This window comes from Dipodomys ordii, unplaced genomic scaffold (genome assembly GCF_000151885.1).
Source record: "Dipodomys ordii isolate 6190 unplaced genomic scaffold, Dord_2.0 Scaffold47, whole genome shotgun sequence".
NCBI lineage: Eukaryota > Metazoa > Chordata > Mammalia > Rodentia > Heteromyidae > Dipodomys > Dipodomys ordii.
The window spans coordinates 1,832,960-1,853,422 of NW_012267263.1; the positions used below are offsets into that span (position 1 = coordinate 1,832,960).

Genomic DNA, 20,463 nt, shown 5'->3' on the forward strand with positions numbered 1-20,463 from the left:
GGTAACTTGAGCAGTATATATTGACAAATGTATTCTGACTGATAATCCCACCAGGTACAAACTGAACTCCCAATGGTAATAGGTGTTCCCACCCCCAATGCAGGGCCCCTCTCATTCTTTCCACAATAGAGTCCCTCACTTCTACATCTGTTACCTCCTCCTAACACCCAAGCCACAGTGTCAAACTGTCCAGGGTGGTTGGAGTAGATGTTGCATGTCTACTGTTTGTTTGGTATTTCATAACTGAAATGAGAAATGAACTGAAGCTTCAAATCTGCCATAAAATAAATAAACAGCAATGAGGAAAAGGTTAAAAGAGAGATCTGCAAATTGAGTAAAGTAGAAACCTCTTCTGAAGGAAAAAAAGGAAATTCTCTTCAATATTGACTTAAGTTGTTTCAAATTATAATGTTACTTACACATGCTAAAATATAAAACAAGATATAAACACTTTCTGTTTATAGCTCTTGTTCAACTTGAAACCATGAAATTAAATACAAGCAAAGCTACAAAACCAATGAGATTCACATCAACAGCCCTAAGAGCATGGCATGAACTTGGCGCAATCTTTGTGTGTGGAGCTCTTCGGAGTGGGCTTTCCTTTGGCTCTGCCAGCTGAGGCACAGGCCTGCTTCCCCCCACTTCCTTGTGGCTGTCGAGCCCTCCCTCCAGGACCACATCCCAGTCCCTGAGCCTTTGTTTGGCATAACTATGCCTTTTCAGTTATATCAAGCTGAAATCTTGTCTTCCCTCATGGCTCCTGAGGATCAATGATTTGGTCCCAAAGGCTTATAAACACACTAGCTCCTCCTCCTATGGTCTGAAAAAAAAACTGAATGAAAAAAATCCAGGAATAGTTCATAAATTTTAGATGATGTTTATTTCACTACCTTGTTATAATTTTTTGTTACTATCTAGTTATTATTGCTAATCTATTACTCTGCCAATATATAATTTAAACTTTATCAGAAGTGTGATTACATAAGAAGTGTCTTCAGTATTCTCCTTGGCTTCTGGCATCTACCAGGGGTTTTGGAATATTCCTTATGGATAAGGACAAATGACTGTTTAAGGTCAGTTGTTAAAAAAATGTACTTACTCTACTTAGACTATGTTCAGATTATCATCAAAATTAAAATACACAATTAATGCATCTTTGTCCAGAACCTATAGATGCCAATTTGTATAGCAATGTTAAAATCACTATTTGTAAAACTCAGAGTCTGTGCAGAAAATGAAGGCATCTCTGGAAGAAGAAAAGTAAAGATAAACAAGTGGCCCAGATTCAGATGGCTCCCTTTCTCTGAAAGTTCACATATGGAATCCTTGAAGGGAGGTTTAAATATTTAGATGCTGCAACATCTGGTTTGGAAAATTTGGTGCCAGGTTTGTTATATGGGTCAGTGGATTTAGAAAGAGTAAAACAGAATGTCTGCTCAAACTACTGTGGTCAGCTTCTTAATAAGTATCCCCAAACCACTCTGAATTTTTTTAAAAAATGGATGATCACTTTTTGGAAATGCTTTAGATCAATTCTAGCACCTACACAGCTCTCCTATTCCCAAATTTCCATTGTTACTACCTGTCTTCCATGAAGCCTGAGCTTCAATTCCAAGCATATTCTTGGCTACTCCACAGTCCTCACAGACTTCATTAGCCTCTGGCCTCATTGGCCATACCTCCTCTAGCTTTTTCTTCTATCATCATGGGCAATTCTAGATGATACTTCCCATCAGTAGGTCTTCAGGAAGGAGCCTTAACTACTTTCCCTAGTTCTTCTGGGCCCTCTGCTCTCCAGGAGACCTTTAGAAGAGAAGGCAGCTTCTATTTCAGAGAAGCAGATCTGTCATCCAGAGCTCTGTTCTCTCTGGATCACACTCTGTGTGATCCAGATCTCAGCCCTTTAGAACTGATGTTCCATAGCTAAGCAACTGGGTTGAGCCAACCTTCACTTCTGATTCTTGAGAATATTTGTACTTTTCTCCTGGCTTCTTCAACATCTCTACTGGCTGATCCCTGGGGCTCACCTACAGCCAGTGGACTGGACATTAGTAAGACTGTTCTTTTTGGATCACAACATGGTTCAGAAGTTCCAGTTTTCAGCCCCATATCTATTCTTCATCAACCATCATACCAGGCTGGTCTCAAGGTCATATCCAAGAACATGGTGAGAAACATTATGGAATCTTTCTTTTTTATTTTTATATGTTGTTTTAATTGTAAAAATACTGAACAGAGGGGTTGCAGTTACATGAGTAAGGTAACGAGTACATTTCCTATTGAGCATTGTTACCTCCTCCTTTGTTTTCCCCCTATCATCCCTTCCCTCCCCACCTCCCCAAGTCCCCCCACCACCCGAAGCTATAAAGTTAGTTTTCAACATAGCGTCTTGTATATCTCGTTACAATGGGCCAACCTATATCCTTGTTTCAGCATTTTATTATTTCCCTTCCCCTCCCCAAACTAGAAAAATGTATATACAAGATGCAGGGCACCAGAATCAAATACAGTGAAAACAGGGGTTATACCATGGGGGAAGAACATACAAAAGAAACAAACAAAAAAATCACATAGTATATTAAAAACAACAGCGACAGAGATGAAACCACTTATGTCCCGATCTTGGGGTTCCTATTGCTTAGCATCACCTTATATGGTCATATGTACATAGCTTTTGACCTTTTCTGCTTATCTAATAAGATTATTCTAGACAAGTAGTAGTTATTGCAAATAAGGGAAACCATGGGTCTCATGTTTCTTTGGGCCTGGCTTACTTCACTTAATATAATTTTTTCCAAGTCTTTCCATTTCCTAACAAATGGGGTGATGCCATTCTTTCTGATGGAGACATAGAATTCATATATATATATATATATATATGAATATATATCACATTTTCTTGATCCATTCATCTGCTGAGGGGCATTTGGGTTGGTTCCATATCTTAGCTATAGTGAATAATGCTGCAATAAACATAGTTGTGCTGGTAGCTTTAGTATGGCCTTGTTTGTGATCATTTGGGTAAATGCCCAAAAGGGGTTGCTGGGTCATAGGGAAGCTCTATGTGGAGTCTTTTGAGGAACCTCCATACTGCTTTCCAAAGTGGTTGAACAAGTTTACACTCCCACCAACAATGCATCCCTTTTGACTGCCTTCATTTTCTTAAAGAACTTCCTGACTTAGTTACTCCTCACTTCTTATCTTCCTCTCCCACTTTTTGTAGTTAAAGAAGGATTATGTTTTAACAGCTTTAAATATACTTGATTTAAAAAAATGCATGACAACTAAAAAACTAAAAGTCTCCTATTCAACCCCTTGCCTCTGACGCCTCATTCCAGAAGTACTCATTTTGTCAGTAGGTTTTGTTTTGGTAGCAGGAGAAGCTTCTAAGTGTCAAGGTCAAATAGATTCTCATGCCATGTTCCACAGTTGGAGCATGCTTTTTTTTGAGCCGTCTGTTTTTCCTGGAGTCTTAATGGGCTTTTCTTTCTCTTGTTTCAAAAAGAAACATATGCCTTTTCCATCATATCACTAAAATCTTCCTGCTGCTTAACCATGCTATTTGTTCAACAAAAACCACTTCCTTTGCAAAGTCATTTTTTGATCCCTCTGCCCTCCTGGTCTAATCTAGAGTAATTGTTTTCTGGGCTTCTCATATAGCTACCACTTAGGTCTTTCTTTATGTATATCCATCTTGGGTTAGTTCCAGAGAGCATACATGTCTTTTAAATTCTTCATGTCTTCTGCATATGAATATCTTCTTCCAAGGAAAATCGGATCTCCAAATAACTTCCAAAATGTCAGAAGTGGAGTTGTAGCTCTAGTGGTAGAGTGCTAGACTTGAAAGAGAAAAACAAAAAACAAGGTCAGGGACAATACCCAGGCCCTGAGTTCAAGCCCCAGGAGAGCACAAAAGAAAGAAAAAAAGAACATCATTTGTATTTTGATGAGAATTGAACAGTATCTATGTCACTTTGAATAGTATAGCCAATTTAGCAATACCAGCCTTCCTTAAATCCATGAATATGGTCTTTACATTCTTTTTTGTCATTAGTTTCTTTAATTAGTGTTTTGCAATTCTCATGGTAGAGGACTTTTGCTTCATGGATTAAATTTATCCCTAGGTATTTTTTAAGCTATCATTAACAGATTTCTTTCTCAGTCACCTTGTTAATTAGATATAAAAATGTTACTGATTTTTCTGTATTGGCTTTATATCTTGCAATGTTACTGAATTTGTTTTTCATTTCTAATAACCTTTTGGTGGTGTATTTCTTTTATGTATAAAATTATATCATGGGGCTGGGAAGGTGGCTCAGTGGTAGAGTGCATGCCTTGCATGCATGAGGCCCTGGGTTCGATTCCTCAGTACCACATAAGCAGAAAAATCTGGAAGTGGCGCTTTGGCTCAAGTGGTAGGGTGCTAGCCTTGAGCTGAAGAGCTGAGGGACAGTGCTCAGGCCCAGAGTTCAGGCCCCATGACCGACAAAAAAAAATCATATCATCTGCAAAAATAAAGGTCACTTTGATGCCTACCTTCCACTTTGTATGAAAATCAACTCAAAGGGATCCGAGATCTAAATAATTTCTAACACTGAAACTACTAGAAGAAAACATATGGGAAACCTTGGTAAGGACAACAGTTTGGGGGGGGGGATATAATTTCAAAAGCACAGGAAACCAAAGCTAAAGTTGAGAAGTTTAGCAAATAATTGAATGTTTTCTCAGTCTGAGGTTTTGGAGAACTTTTTTGTCCTTTCTTGATGCGCTGAAATGCTTTAGGCTGTTTAAAGGCACCTTTTCCTGTGAGTTCCACTAAGCCCTAGACTGTGCCTTTCTTCATTTCTGGGGAACTTTCTTTTATTTCTCTGTTTTGATCTGTATAACTGAAACCTCTTTCTGAAATACCCTAGATTTCCTAAACTGATCATCCATATCACTTAGCTTTTTTTCTTCATTCTTTTCCCTTGGTCTTTCTTCCGGAGCTTTACTTTGGGAATTTCCTTTGAATTTTATTTTTTAGTCTTTAGATTTTTTTCCTTTCCAAGTGTATGCTTTTAACTTGTGAGGCATGTATGGTTCTCTCAGTGCTCATTTTTCATGGCAGGCTGCCATTATTTTATTAATGTAGTTCACTGTACATCTCTGGGTTTACTAGTTAGTTTTCATTTCTCTGTTTTGCTTCTAGTTCCACTTGTTCCATTTGTTCACCTTCTTTTTGGTCAATCGTGAGGCTTGAACTCTGGGCCTGGGCTCTGTCCCTCAGCTCTTCAGCTTAAGGCAAGTACTCTACCACTTAAGCCACAGTGCCACTTCTAGTTTTCTGAGTGGTTTACTGGAGATAAGAGTCTCACAGTTTCCTGCCTGGGCTGGCTTTGAATTGCAATCCTCAGATCGCAGCCTCCTGAGTAGTAGAATTACAGGAAGGAGCCACTGACGCCTGGCTAATGGTTTGTTCATCTTGCTCTTTCTTTTATATGCAGTTGATCTTCTCAGTATCTGATCATCTTTAGTAGTTAATTGTATGGAATTATTGTTCATATTTTATATGATAATGGAATTATAGTTTGTTCCTTACTTTTTTTAATTTAATTTAATTTTATTTGTGAACATACTGTACAGAGGGGTTACAATTACATGGGCAGGATAATGCGTACATTTCTTACCAAGCATTGCAGCCTCCTCCTTTGGTTTACCCTTCACATCCCTTCCCAGCCTCCCCCCCTCCCCCCCAATCCCAATCCTTCTCCTTCCCCCCCTTCCCCCCCCCTCCCCGCACCGACGTTGTAAAGCTCATTTTGGACATGACAACTTGTACTTCTCATTGTTGCAACAGGTCCACCTGTATCTTTAAACAACTGGTTTTTCCTCATCTCCTCCTCAAGTTATACTGACATCAAATATAGTGAAAGCAGGGGTTATACTGTGGGGGAGGGACATACAAAGCAACAAAGAGATAATCTTATAAATGCGTTAGAAACACATGCATGAAAGAAAAAAACATTAAAATACATATTTAAGGGTTCAAAAGTTCTTAGGGGATGAAGAGCTTTGAAATCCATAAAACACTTTAAAATTATTTGTGCATGTACATACACAGATGATGAGAGAATTAGAGGGTATCTCCTGATATTTATTGTACTGATTTTTTGGGGGGGGTCAGTCGTGGGACTTGAACTCTGAGCCTGGGCACTGTCCCTCAGCTCTTCAGCTCAAGGCTAGTGCTCTCCTACTTGAGCCACAGTGCCACTTCTGGTTTTCTGATGGTTTATTGGAGATTAGAGTCTCATGGATTTTCCTGCCTGGGCTGGCTTTGAACCGCGATCATTTCTGAGTAGCTAGGATACAAGCATGAGCCACTTGCATCTGGCTGTACTGATTTTTAAATTTTTCTCTTGAAATTTTTTCATAGTAAAAGTTGGAAATAAGAAAAAAAATCTGATGGTGCTTGATCTTCTCTGAATATCTTTAAGAAAATACCTTCAGAAGTTGCAACTCTGAAAGGAATCAGCTTCTTTATGGGGAAACCAATTGCCACTTTGTCTCTTCACCCCTGCCCCTGTCCCTCTCCATTCAGCTTAACAGAAACTACAGAACCCAGTGGCTGATGCCTCACTGCTAGGACAAGATATGCATCAGTGTGCCGGTCCACAGCACAATTCAAGCCACTCCTACCAGGAAAAAAGGCTGGCCTTTCCCTGCAGGAAAGGCCTGGCCTGGCCACACCACATCTTGATCAAGTCTAAGGTCTAGTGTGTTAAACAAGAGTATAGAAGAGATTTGGTTCTGAAGACTGGCTACTACAATCTGGCACTAAAGGATCCACACCTCACTTGCTTGGAGAAATAGTCTTTGCTGTTCTGGATAGTGAAGGAGGCAATATCACGGCCAGGTTTCCAGTCAGCGAGCACACCTCATGCTATCAGCAGCTCTGAGACAGGAGGCTCTCTAACAGAAGCCACCTGGATCAGGCAAGAAGATGCTTCTGCTAGGCCTTCAGGTAATTTCACATTGGGTCATTTTTATTTTGCATATTTTCCCTGCAGGGTAATGGTCACTCTGTGCAAAGCCTCTCACTGCCATTCTTCAGGAAATATGCCAGGAAGGGTTATGTCTTGGTGTAGCTCTAATGAAGCTACAGAAAGTAATAATAGGATTCCATGGTTGCAAATAGTAATTGGATTTGGTGGAGGATGTAATTAAATTTCTCCAAGGGCCTATAACCTTTGCCCTGGGAAATAATTAAAGGGTTGGGAAATCTGTAATCTTGTTTATAGGGAAACATGGAAAATCTGAAGAAATTCTAGAGCACATCACTCCAACGATGGCACAGCGTCCCAGCACCTTTAAGACCATGCGTTCCTCTTCAGAAAGAGTTGGAAGCACTGTGGGTAATTCCAGAATGTCATGAATCTCTGCAACCAGTTTCTGACCCTTGTCTCCTGAGGTTTCTTTCTCTTATTAGGAGAATCCATTTTTTGCACAAAAGGTGGCCTCTGGAGGACAGGCAGATGCCAACACAGAAGAGGAAGAGTGAATAGACAGTGCAGGTAGCCAGTACTGTCTCACTTGTTATGTAAGCATTGACCATGGAGACTAGACAGTTTGGCAACTCTGGGTACATGGGGCTGTCCACAGGTGTCATATTATGGTGTGTTGACTAGTGGCAAGCAGGCAAGCTGCCTTCACCAAGTGAATATACTCAGAGGTATAGTCACCTAAGGGGACCAATTGCGGGCACTCCCCACAGCAAGCAGATGGCAGGAGATACAGCTGATGCTACCGCTGTGGTCAGGTGTTCTGATGAGGGAAACTGGCAGTTCTTGTTAGGCATACCTTTGTGGGAATGCCCAGCTCTCTGTCCCAATACCTCTTCTACTCTGTGTCCCTGTGATCCTATATCTCTTCAGAGTTGGCCAAAAGAAACAACTCTATCCCCAGCTGTGTCTGCTCAAATTGATCTATCAATTTCATTCCCATTTTATACCATGCATTCCATCCTCCAGAAATTAATCAGAGGCAAGCACATGTGCAAATGACACATCTGGCAAAGAACTTGGTCTAGCATATATAAAGAACTCTTAGATTTCAACAGAGAAAACTTTACAGGGTCTTTCATGGGGTAAGCATTTTTTAGTTTTACTAAAGTTTATAGTTTATTAAATTTTTGTTTTTTGAATTATGCTTTTGATGTCAATACTAGGAATTTTCTCCTAACATCAGATCTTAAGAAAGAGTTCCCAAGAATTCTATATTTTACAATTTATTTTTAGGTAACTATATAAAATATAAATTTTCACAAAAGATGTGAAGTTTAGGTTGAGGTTTATTTTACTACATTTACAATAAATTTACAAGTATACAAATTAGTCCAGCACTATTTATTGAAAAAGTTTCTTTTTCTCCCATTAAACTACTATTATAGTTGTCAAAAATGAACAGGCATATTTTCATGAGATTCCTTCTGAGTTCCTTGTTCTGTTCCAATTACCCATGTGTATATCCTTTTATCAATAGTACACCATTTGGGTTGCTGGAGCCATAGGAACTTTATTTGAGCTATTCTATACCCTGTACTTTTCCATATAAATTTTGAAACTATAATTTGAAGCTATAATTTTTGTAGATTATCTTTTTTTATTTTATTGTGAAAATGCCGTATAGAGAGGTTACAATTACATGGACAAGGTAATGAGTACATTTCTTATCAAGCATTGTTGCCTCCTCCTTTGTTTCCCCTTTCCATCCCTTCCAATCTTTCCCCTGCCCCCACTCCCCCAATCCCCCGCCAAAGCGGTAAAGTTCGCTTTTCGACATAACGTCTTGTACATCTCATTGTTGCGATGGGTCCACCTGTTTCCCTATTTAAACAACTTGGTTTTTTTCCTTCCCCTCCACAAATTATACCAACATCAAATACAGGGAAAACAGGGGTTATACCGTGGGGGAAGGACATACAAAGCAACAAAAAATCATCTTATAAATATGTTAGAAATAATCACAAGAAAGAAAAAAAAACATTTGAGTCCTTATCTTGGAGTTCATTTTGCCTAGCATCAATTTATCTGACTGTTTCTGCTTGTCTTAGACATATACTAGTAATTGCAAATAAGGGAAAGTAGTATGGAGGTTCCTCAAAAGACTCCACATAGAGCTCCCTTATGACCCAGCAATCCCACTTTTGGGCATTTACCCAAATGATCACAAACAAGTACCAGCACAACTAGGTTTATTGCAGCATTATTTACCATAGCTAAGATATGGAACCAACCCAGATGCCCCTCAGTAGATGAATGGATCAAGAAAATATGGTATATATATATATATATATATATATATATATATATATATATATATACAATGGAATTCTATGCCTCCATCAGAAAGAATGACATTGTAGATTATCTTTATTAAATTTAGATATTCACTTCTTTGCTAGTTGGCTGAAAGGTTTCACCATAAAAAGATGACTGAGTTTTGTCAAATGATTCTGTGCAAATTAATATGATCATATAACTCTTTTTTCTTTAATCTGCTGATATGGTGAATTGTGTTTGACTGACTTTTGCAAGTTGAAGCAAGCCACCTTGCTTCAACTAGGAATTAGTCTTTACTAACAGGTCTTTACTGTGATCCGTGCTTCTTTTTATGAATTGACAAATTTAGTTTGTTAGTATTTTGTTGAGGATTTTAGTATCTAGGTTCATGAGAGATGGAATACAGTTTTACTTTAAAAAATTCTATTGTCTTTTAGTACCTAGGTAATTCTATTCTTTTAAAACCAGGTGCAAAATATTCTTTCCTGTCCCACACTCTAGAAGAGAATGGGTAAAACTCCTTAATGGGTATATATGCATAATGAGATATTACTCAGTTATGAAGAATAAAATCAGAAGATGTAGAAAATGGCTAAAGATTATCTGAAGTGCTGTCTTCCCACATAATCTCTTTTTGTGGCATGTTTCTTTTACAATAAACTTTCCTACTACTTTCACAAACATTAAGAATAAAATAATGTTGTTTGTGAAAATAATAGATGAAATAGGAGATTATTATGTTAAGCATGACAAATATTCCACACTTTCTCTCAAAAACTTATAAAAATCATTTTTGGCAAACCTAGAAAATAGGCCATGAGGGAGAGGGGAGGGGATAAGCAGAGAGGGGGGGCAATAGAGGTGGTAGGGAGGATGTATACTGTCAAAGTATGAAGTACGCACATACAAAAATGCTACTGTGAAACCCATTAATCCTACAATTTATTGTGACTGAACAATTATCGTATTAAAACATAAAATGTGTTGCTTACTTTCTCAGCACTTGGAGATACTGCTTTTCTATTCCTGTTTTTCTTGTTACTGATTTCTACTTTCATTCTACTATATTGAAAAATATATTCTGAATCATCTAAATTCTTTTAAATTTATTGATATTTCTTTTATGGCCAAGGATATACTCTATCTGTATTTCTTCCATATACATTGAGCAAAAAAAAATCAGAAGCTGTTACAATTGTTACCTCAGACGTCAAATATATTAACCTTGGGAGTGTATTGTATTTATCCCTGTTTTTAGCCATCTCAAGATACTTTATGAAATTCTAAGCTTCCTATTAGCTTATTCTTTTCTGTCTAGAGAACTTCCTTTAACCACCTTTTAAAAACAAATGTGCTAGTAAACCAAATTCTCTTGGTTTTCCTTAACCAGAAAATATTTTTATTTTCTCTTCATCCTGGAAAGATATTTCCACTCTTTTATGGGGGGTTTCTTTGGGTTTCTCTTAGTTGAGGTTCACTTAGTGCTTTGGATCTGTAGTTGTATAACTTTCAACAGATTTGAGGTATACCTAGCCATTATTACCTTGGGTATTTAATTATCCTATTTCTTCTTTCTTCTCTTGATGCTGTAACATAATATCTTAACTCTTTTGTATTGTTATCCAAGTTTCTGAGATTCTAAATTTTGAGTTGTTCATATTGGACAGAATTTATTGATCTGACCTCAGTTCACTGATTCTATTCTCTATCTTTACCCCAACATTTGGGCCATTCTGCAAATCCGCTATTTCAGTTATTGTATTTTTCAATTCTATTATTTACATTTGGCCCTCCTTCCTTTTTATTTTTTATTTTTTACTGTTTTATTGGCTTACTGAGAGTTTTATATTGTTTTTACTTGTCTCAGGGGAATTTGTAAATAACATTGAAGCACTTTTTCTGATGATTACTTTAAAATCCTTGTCATGAGTAGCTAGCAAGATAAATAGAAAGCCCACAGAATGGGAGAAGATCTTTACTAAATATACATCAGGCAAGGGCCTCATATCTAAAATATGCTTAGACATTAAAAATTAAACTTCCCAAAAAACAAATCCTCAAATAAACAATATCCTAATTAATAAGTGGGCTAAAGACTTAAAGAGAGACTTTTCTGAAGAAGAAAAAGGAATGGCCAATAGACACATGAAGAAATGTACAACATTTCTGGCCATAAAAGAAATGCAAATCAAGACAACATTGAGATTCCACCTCACCCTAGTTAGAATAGATATTATCAAGAAAACTAACAATAACAGATGTTGGTGGGATGTGGCCAAAAGGGAATGCTAGTACACAGTTGGTGCTAATGTAAACTTGTTCAACCACTCTGGAAAGCAGTATGAAGGTTCCTCAAGAAACTAAACATAGAGCTTCCCTATGACCCAGCAATCCCACTCCTGGGCTTCTACCCAACTGACCACAAACCAGGCTGCATTAAAGCCACAAGCACAACCATGTTCATTTCAGTATTGTTTACCATACCTAAGATATATGGAATCAACCCAGATCCCCCTCAGTGGATGAATGAATCAGGAAAATGGTATATATTCATACAATGGAATTCTATGCAAACATCAGAAAGAATGACATTGCCCCATTTGTAAGGAAATGGAAAGACTTGGAAAAAATTATACTAAGCGAAGTAAGCCAGAACCAAAGGAAACATAGGTTGTATGTTTTCCCTCATTTGTTATGATTAGAATGTGCCTTTCAATCTACAAGTAAACTCAATGGACAGTAAAAGACAAATAATTACACTTGGACATGGATTAATTAAACAGCACTCTAAATATTCACACAGTGAGAACAAAGGAAGATATTCTTCAGAGAAGATCACAAGGACTCAATAGCTATGCACATATGATCATACAGAATGATGCTTATCAAAATGAACTCCAAGAAATGGAAACTAGAGGGTTTTCTTTTATTGTAGTGTGTACATTTTTTCTTTTTTTAATTCCCCTTTGTCACTTTTTAAAATTTCTGTACCCTCTGTCTTGTATGTGTTTGTCTGATTTGGAGAGGGAAAGGGAAAGCATAGAAATGGTGAGACAAAGGGTGAACCAATTCAGCAGTGATACTTACTAAACACTCTGTTGGAAATGGACTTTATAAATTGTGGAGGAGGGGAGTCTGGAAGGGGAAAACTGAGAGCAAATGAGGGAGGAGGTGACACTGTTCAAAAGGAAATGTACTCATTATCTAACTTACATAACTATAACACTTCTGTACATCATCACCTTTACAATAAAATTTTGAAAATTAAAAATAATTATAAAAAATAAATTGAGTTTCAGTCAAAAAATCCTTGTTATAATTCCAATGTCTTGTTTTCCTCAGTGCCAGCATTTATTGATTTTTCTCATTTAAGTTGTATTTTTTTCTGCTTCTTTTTTTTTTATTAAGAAGTACTGAAAATTTTATCCAGGCTATTTGGGTAATATATTGTGAGATCCTATTTAAACCTGAAATATAGCAAAGGGTCCTGATAGGTATGTTCATCTCTCTGTTGGATTTTACCAATACTATCCTGGCACAATTTTTAAAATTGAGATATATGGGAAGCAATAAAGAAACCCAAATAAATTATTGCTTTTCATCCCTGGAGTCCCAAGATCCCTAGGAAGCTGCCTTCTCCCTTTCTCCTTTCAGAGTATCTTTTTGCCACTTGTTTATTGGTTACATTCAGGATATTTAGTTTTAAGAGGTAGGACCTAGGGGAATGTGGCTGCTCCATGTTAGCAGACCAGAAGTTACCATTCTTCTTGTTGAAAAACATAAATGTGATCATATTATATATACACCTTTGTATCATTTTTACTTACCATATGCTTCTAGTTTCAACTAAAACCAGAACTCTTTGCAAGTGTTCTTTTTTAAAAACTATATAATTCCATACCAAGTGGTCAGAACATGATTTACACAATAATTTTTCTGTAATACACAATGTACATTTAGAATGTTTATGCCATAAAGATTTTCTGTATTTAGGATTATCACCTTAGAGCCCCAAGAGTAGAATTGCATATTTTGATATCAACATGTAAGAAGGCCTTTTGAGCTCTCACTGACTAGGGGACTTTAGCATGCTCTTAGACATGAGCCATTTAATGGGAATAAAATATGCCTTGATTTTCCTCGTATGTAAAATCAAGTACTACAAACATACATATGAATACATATATATGTGTACATATAAATATACCCACGTATATATAATATGATTCTAACTGTGGGAAAGTTTGGGGACTTGTCAGGGGGAGGGAAGGAGGATGAGACTAATATGAGATAGTGATATGAAAGTATCTTACGTCTATATATAAAGGTGGCCTAAGGAAACTGACTGAAAGCTATTAAATAATAGAAGGGTAAGAAGGACTTGGAAAGAGCAACAGAGGGATTATCTGAGCAATGCATCCTACATGCAGGTATGAAATACCATGCGACACTCTATTTACACAATTAATATGTACTAGAGAAAATTAATGACAACAATGTTTTACAAGCTCTGTTGGGAGGTGAGTACTAGTGGAATAAAGGGAGGGTCAATGGAATGGGCAAAGGAGGGTGGATATGATTTAAGAACTTCAAATGCATATATAGAAAGAACAATAAAACCTGGTCAAGTTATTTTAAGATGGGGGATATAGGCTAGAAAGAGAGTGATAGAGGGAGTGAACTTGATCAGGGTACATGGCATGCATGCATGGAAATATCACAATGAAACCCCTTTTACAATCACTATATGCTAATAAAAGCATAAAAAGAAAACAATACTGCTGGACTCCATTGGTTCATATCTGTAATCCTAACTAAGCAGGAGACTGATATCTGAGAATCAGATTGCAGTTCAAAGCCAACCTTGGCAGAAAAGCTCACAAGATTCCATCTCCAAAATAGCCACAAAAAACTGGTCTGGAGGCATGACTCCAAGCCAAGCAAGCAAGCCAAGCAAGTGCAAGGCACATAACAACCCATAGAGAAGAAAAACCACATTGTAAATTGTTCAATTAAGGCTGTGTTTCCCTCCTTCTGTAAATTGGTTTTGTATGTCTTTGCTGTTCATCTTCAGGAGTATAATACACTTTTGGAATGGACTTCCTAACAGAAGAATCTGACTCATATACAGTAGTTTTCAGAAACAAAAAAAGACATAATTCAACATCAAAGATATTGAAAGATGCTAAAAGAGAGATAATGCCCTGTTTAGCTACACACATACCAGCTGCTTGACAGGAAAACACATGCCAATTAAGAGAAGGCATCAGATAATGATAAAACATCTGAAGCACTTCAAACTACTTAAAAACTGTATCATTTAAAATAAATAAACATTTCCTGACTCTTACCTGAAGCAAAATAACATTGTCACCTTCAAAAGTTACCAACACATCTGTGTCACACTTTAGGCCTGAGATTCCATTTTCCATCAGGTAACACTATTGAAAAAGAAAAGAAAGAATAAAAACCACAATTTAAAGTTGCAATCCCATTATCATACATGACTAATATTTTCTTTGAAATAAAAAATATGTAGAAAATTGAAAAGAATAGAATAGCCATAAATCTCCTCTGAATAATGACTGTAAGAGTTTTTGGTCCATCACATCAATCTTTGGGTCACAAATACTAATTCAGTATTGCCTTTATTAGCAGTAAAAGTATTTAAAAGTAGGCATGTAAGCCGGGCGCTGGTGGCTCACGCCTGTAATCCTAGATACTCAGGAGGCTGGGATCTGAGGATCGTGGTTCAAAGCCAGCCCGGGCAGGAGAGACCGTGAGACTCTTATCTCCAATAAACCACCAGAAAAAACAGAAGTGGCGCTGTAGCTTAAGTGGTAGAGCGCTTGCCTTGAGCTGAAGAGCTGAGGGACAATGCCCAGGCCCAGAGTTCAAGCCCCATGGCCGACCAAAACAAATAAAAATAAAAAAAAATAAAAGTAGGCATGTTGTATTTTTCTAATTTTTTTTTTGTCGGTCATGGGGCTGGAACCCTGGGCCTAGGTGCTGTTACTCAGCATTTCAGCTCAAGGTAAGCGCTCTACTACTTGAACCATAGCTCCATTTCCATTTTTTTCTGCTTATGTGGTGCTGAGGAATCAAACCCAGGGCCTCATGCATGTGAGGCAAGCACTCTATCACTGAGCCACCTTCCCAGCCCTCTAAAATATTTTTAACAAAGCATATTGTATTTTGGCTGGGAATATAGCTCAGTAAAATGTGTTTGACTGGTGTTTGCTTCGTTCTGAGTTTGATCCCCAGTATTGTCTAAAATAAAAATAAACAAAAAATTTAAGAAAAATTCTAAATGGATTTTCTATCTCTTTTCTAAATGTTATTTATTCAAACATATGTCAAGGTACTAGTGATTACACTTTTTGTTAAGGTGTCAGTGATGTGACCCCACTCTACACAATCCTATAAGGTGGAAAACAGACATTTGAAAATTCTTGGAAGGCAACAAAAATATCTTAATTGCCATTGTGCATCATAAAGTCATACTCTGGACTAATCCCCCCTTCTCTCTCTTCTTCCTCTTCATCCAATCCTGTCTCCTATTTCCTCCTCCCTGACATTCAATTTCAGTGGTAGTAGCCTTCAACTTATTTTCAAAGTGTTGACTATTTCCTCACATAAATGAAAGACTTGGCTCAAAAGAAGCTAGGTTTAGGGACAGGCAAAACATGAAGGAAACAAAGCTTGTCTTTGGCCTCAGGCCCTGACTCTTCCATGGCCTCTTTTCCAGCTCATTGTTCTTCTTATGAAATCACTGAAATCTTGCTCACTGTCCAAATCTGCTTCCACAAATCATTCTAGCTTATCATTCATCTCAGAGGTTTTTCCAGCTCTTCTCTGTAACATTTGTAGTTAGCATACTAGCTCTAAATAAGAATGACAAAATTTATCCCTGTTAATTTTTTAAGGCTTTAGGGACACAGAAGGTCACTGAAGGGTGGTTAAAGAACAGCCATATACCTGAATCTCCAGGAACCCTTAAATGTCTGGGGGATCCAATTCATTTCTGAAAATGCCCACAGGACTTCTGGGATCCTGCTGCTGCTGAGCCCTGAAAACCTGTGAGCATCAGCCCTCCTTCTTATTGGGAAAATAACCAGGCTGTTTTAAGGTCCAGCCATCTTCTCTTTTCCCCACCAAGACTGGATAGTGACATCAACTGATAGAAAGAAGCAGAAGCATCTTCACAGGCCCATCGGAATTCCAAGTTACCCTATTTATGCGTGAATAAATCAGTAAATTTCCCAACTTAGAGAAGTTATGTATCTCCATATCCTCTCCCATCCCATAATCACAGGATTAAGCCCACATGTCTCAAAGGCAAACCACATGAACTCAGGTTCTGAGTGAACTCACTTATGTTTCATGTTCCTCATCCAGAAAGCCAGAGCTGACTCATTTTCATCATTCTGATACCTTATACATCGAGTGCTCACTAGAAGCTGGAAACCGCTAAGAGCTTCACACAAACTTCAGTTACTTCATTTCCTCTCCTCACAACAGCCTTCTGAGGAGGCATTACTCCCATGTTGCAGATGAAGAAAGTAAAGGGTTGGAGATTTTGAGAATGTTCTAGAATCATCTCAGGCTCTGGTATTCATCATTTCTGTGTTGAGAAAAAATTACAACTGTTGTTAGCACAGCTGCTAACAGCACCTATCTATCTATCTCTATCTATCTATCTCTATCTATCTATCTCTCTCTCTCTCTCTATCTATCTATCTATCTATCTATCTATCTATCTATCTATCTATCTATCTATCTATAAAAATGTTGAAGAAACAAAGTCCTTTTTCTGAGAATTTTGGAGGAAAAGGCAACAAGTTCTTGTTCTCTGACACTGTTTTGGAACTCATGTGACCAGGGGTTTCAAACATTCTAAGGAAAAAAATTCTCATCAAAGTACAGTCGAACCAGTAGATACCACCATCTCTAAGTATGGGATCCAAAATTGTTTGGAGACAAATGTTTACAAACAGTTTGTATGTATGTGCATCTGTCATTTTTTAAATGAAAAATGAACTTTTTTATATTACTAAAGACAATAAATGAAAACTGCAATTTAAGGGAAAAAAACAGCTGGGTGCCAGTGGCTCATGCCTGTAATCCTAGCTACTCAGGAGGCTGAGGTCTGAGGACTGTGGTTCAAAGCCAGCCTGGGAAAGAAAGTCCGTGAAACTCTTATCTCCAATAAACTTCCAGAAAACCAGAAGTGGCGCTGTGGCTCAAGTGGTAGAATGCTCGCCTTGAGCTGAAGAGTGGAAGGATAGTGCCCAGGCCCAGAGTTCAAGCCCCATGACCGACAAAAAAAACAAAAAACCAACCAAACAAACAAACAGAAAATGAAACAAAACAAGGGAAGAATGAGGGCTGGTATAATGGTCCAATGGTCCAGAGTTTTTATACTCCCAAGGCTGAAACAAGAGGATCACAAGATTGAGCCCAGCCTATCAACACCATAGTCTCAAAAAGAAGAAGGAGGAGGAAGATAAGAGGAGAAGGACAAGAAGGAGGAGAGAGAGGTGGAGAAGGCTATATATGTATATATGATGAACCTATTGATAACACCATATTAAACAAGGAAAACTTGGAACCATTTCCTCTGAACCCAGAAACAGAAAAATGAAACTTTTCCAATATAGTACCTCAAGCAATCAGGTAAGAATAACACTGAATGGAATGCAAATGGAAAAGAAAGAAGTCAAATTATCCCTATTTGCAGATGATATTATATGATCCCATCCTTAGAAGACCCTAAGGACTCCACCAAAAACTCTTAGATATGATAAACAAAGTAGCAGGATACAAAATCAACATACAAAATGTCAGTAAACTTTCTTTTTTCTTGAGAAATTTTTATTTTAGTTGATAAAAAGAAATAGGAATATATAAGGATGTTTTCATTAAATAAATGTCACAAGAAAGCAAACACATATACTATGGGCGCATACACAACTTACTCAGGAGAGATTCACAGGTCAAGGTCATATATGTAACACTCAGGCAGATATTAAACTAGCAGTGGCCTAAAATCATGTGATGTTATTTAGAAAGTTTTCCCTCTCTTGCTTTAACCAGGCCACCGCTCAGCAATTTCAGCAAGTACTTTTGTAAACTAGAGTAAAATTATACCTTTCTTTCTGAAAATATTATTGCCCCTTCTTTTATTTTGTTTCCACAAGGTGCTTATCATTTTCTAACATACTATATGCTTTCTATATATCATGGCTTTTCCTCAAATAAAAGTTATGTTGCATTCACTCCCTTATCTGGGGGTTAAAGCAATATCTGGAGCAGAGCATGTACTCAAGACATATTTACTCAATGTGTGCATTGAACATATATATATATATTAAAATATATTTTAAGTATATATTCAAATTTTATGATGCTTAAAGTATTTCTATCTTGAAATTGGAAGAAACAAATTGTTTAAACAGGGATACAGGTGGACCCATTGCAACAATGAGATGTACAAGATGTTATGTTGAAAAATAAACTTTACAACTTTGGTGGGGGGAAGGGGGAGTGGTCGGTGAGATGGGAGGGCAGGGATGGTAAGGGGAAACAAAGGAGGAGGCAACAATGCTTGATAAGAAATGTAATCATTACCTTGCTCACGTAATTGTAACCCCTCTGTATAGTATTTTCACAATAAAAATCTTATTAATAAAAAATCAATAACCTTTCTATATGCCAACAATGAACAAGTTGAGGAAATCAGTAAAATTAGAAATAATGAATGGTCACAATAATCTAAAAGATAAAATCCTAGGCATCGGGATTAGAGGTTTAGCTCAATTGATAGAGTGCCTTTCTAGCAAGCATGAGCCCTGAGTTCAAACCCCATTATTGCAAATAAATAACAGAAAAACAAACATGAAAACTCCTAGGTATAAACTTAACCAAAACTATGAAAGAGATAGAAAGACTCTCCATGTTCATGGATTGGCCAAATTTCTACTTCTGAAAGTAATATATGGATCCAATGTAATCCCCACCAAAATTCCAATGTCATTCTTCACAGAAATAGAAAAATCAATTTTAAAATTTATATAGCAACATAAAGGCAATCCTGAGCCAAAGCAATCCTAAGCGAAATGAGAAATTCTGGAGGTACCACAATTCCTGACCTTAAAGTATACTACAGAGCCATGTCTCTAGTACAAAAACAGACATGTAGACCAATGGGTAGAGTAGAAGACTCAAAAATAAAGCTATTTAGCTACAACCACCTGTATGTGATAAAGGTACCAGAAACATACATCAGAGGAAAGTCAGTCTCTTAAAAAAATGATACTGAGGAAACTGGCTATCTACATTCAGAAGATCAAAAATAGACACTGTCTCTCATCCTGTATCAACATGAATTCAAAATGGACCAATGACCATAACTCAAGAATTGACTTTGAAAGTATTACAGGAACACGATGGAACATGATGTTATATGAGACGATTCAAGCTCAGAAAACTGTTATCTATTCACTGTTTCATCTATTCAGAATGTAGACCTAAACAAAATATGACCAGAAGTTTTTAAGGGTAGGGAACCATTGTTGGAGATAACAGTGCATGATGGTGAGGGGGACGAATACAGAGTACATTCAATGAAGATAGTGTAAAAGAACCCAGTAAACCTGTAAATTAAAAAAAAACCTGTGGAGGGAGAAAGATAAGAAAGAATGATACAGGGGATGAATTGGTCAAAGTACATTATATTCATATATTAAAATCTCTCAGTTAAACTTCTTTGTACAATTAATATATGCAAATACGAAAGAAAGGAAGGAAGGAAGGAAGAAAGAAAGAAAGAAAGAAAGAAAGAAAGAAAGAAAGAAAGGTGGTTTATCCTTGTAATCCTAGCTACTCAGGAGGCTGAAATCCAAGGACTGCAGTTCAAAGCCAGCCCAGACAGGAAGGTCTGTGAGACTCTTACCTCCAATAAACAACAACAACAAAAAAGCTGCAAGCGGAGATGTTGCTCAAGCAGTAGAGCATAAACCTTGAGCAAAAGAAATTCAGGGAGAGTGCCCAGACCCTGAGTTCAAGCCCAGGACCAACACACACACACACACACACACACACACACACACACGAAAAAATAAGGAAGTTAGAAGTTGGATTCAGT

At 37.3% G+C, this 20,463-nt stretch overlaps 1 protein-coding gene across 1 annotated transcript in view; it reads right to left on the reverse strand.

The window, feature by feature from the left end:
- The window catches only part of Acoxl (acyl-CoA oxidase-like), a 278,059-nt gene that overhangs the window by 106,331 nt on the left and 151,265 nt on the right, over positions 1 to 20,463 (reverse strand). The window contains 1 exon segment of the mRNA XM_013019717.1: positions 14,669 to 14,758. Coding sequence (XP_012875171.1) covers positions 14,669 to 14,758 — 90 coding nt within the window.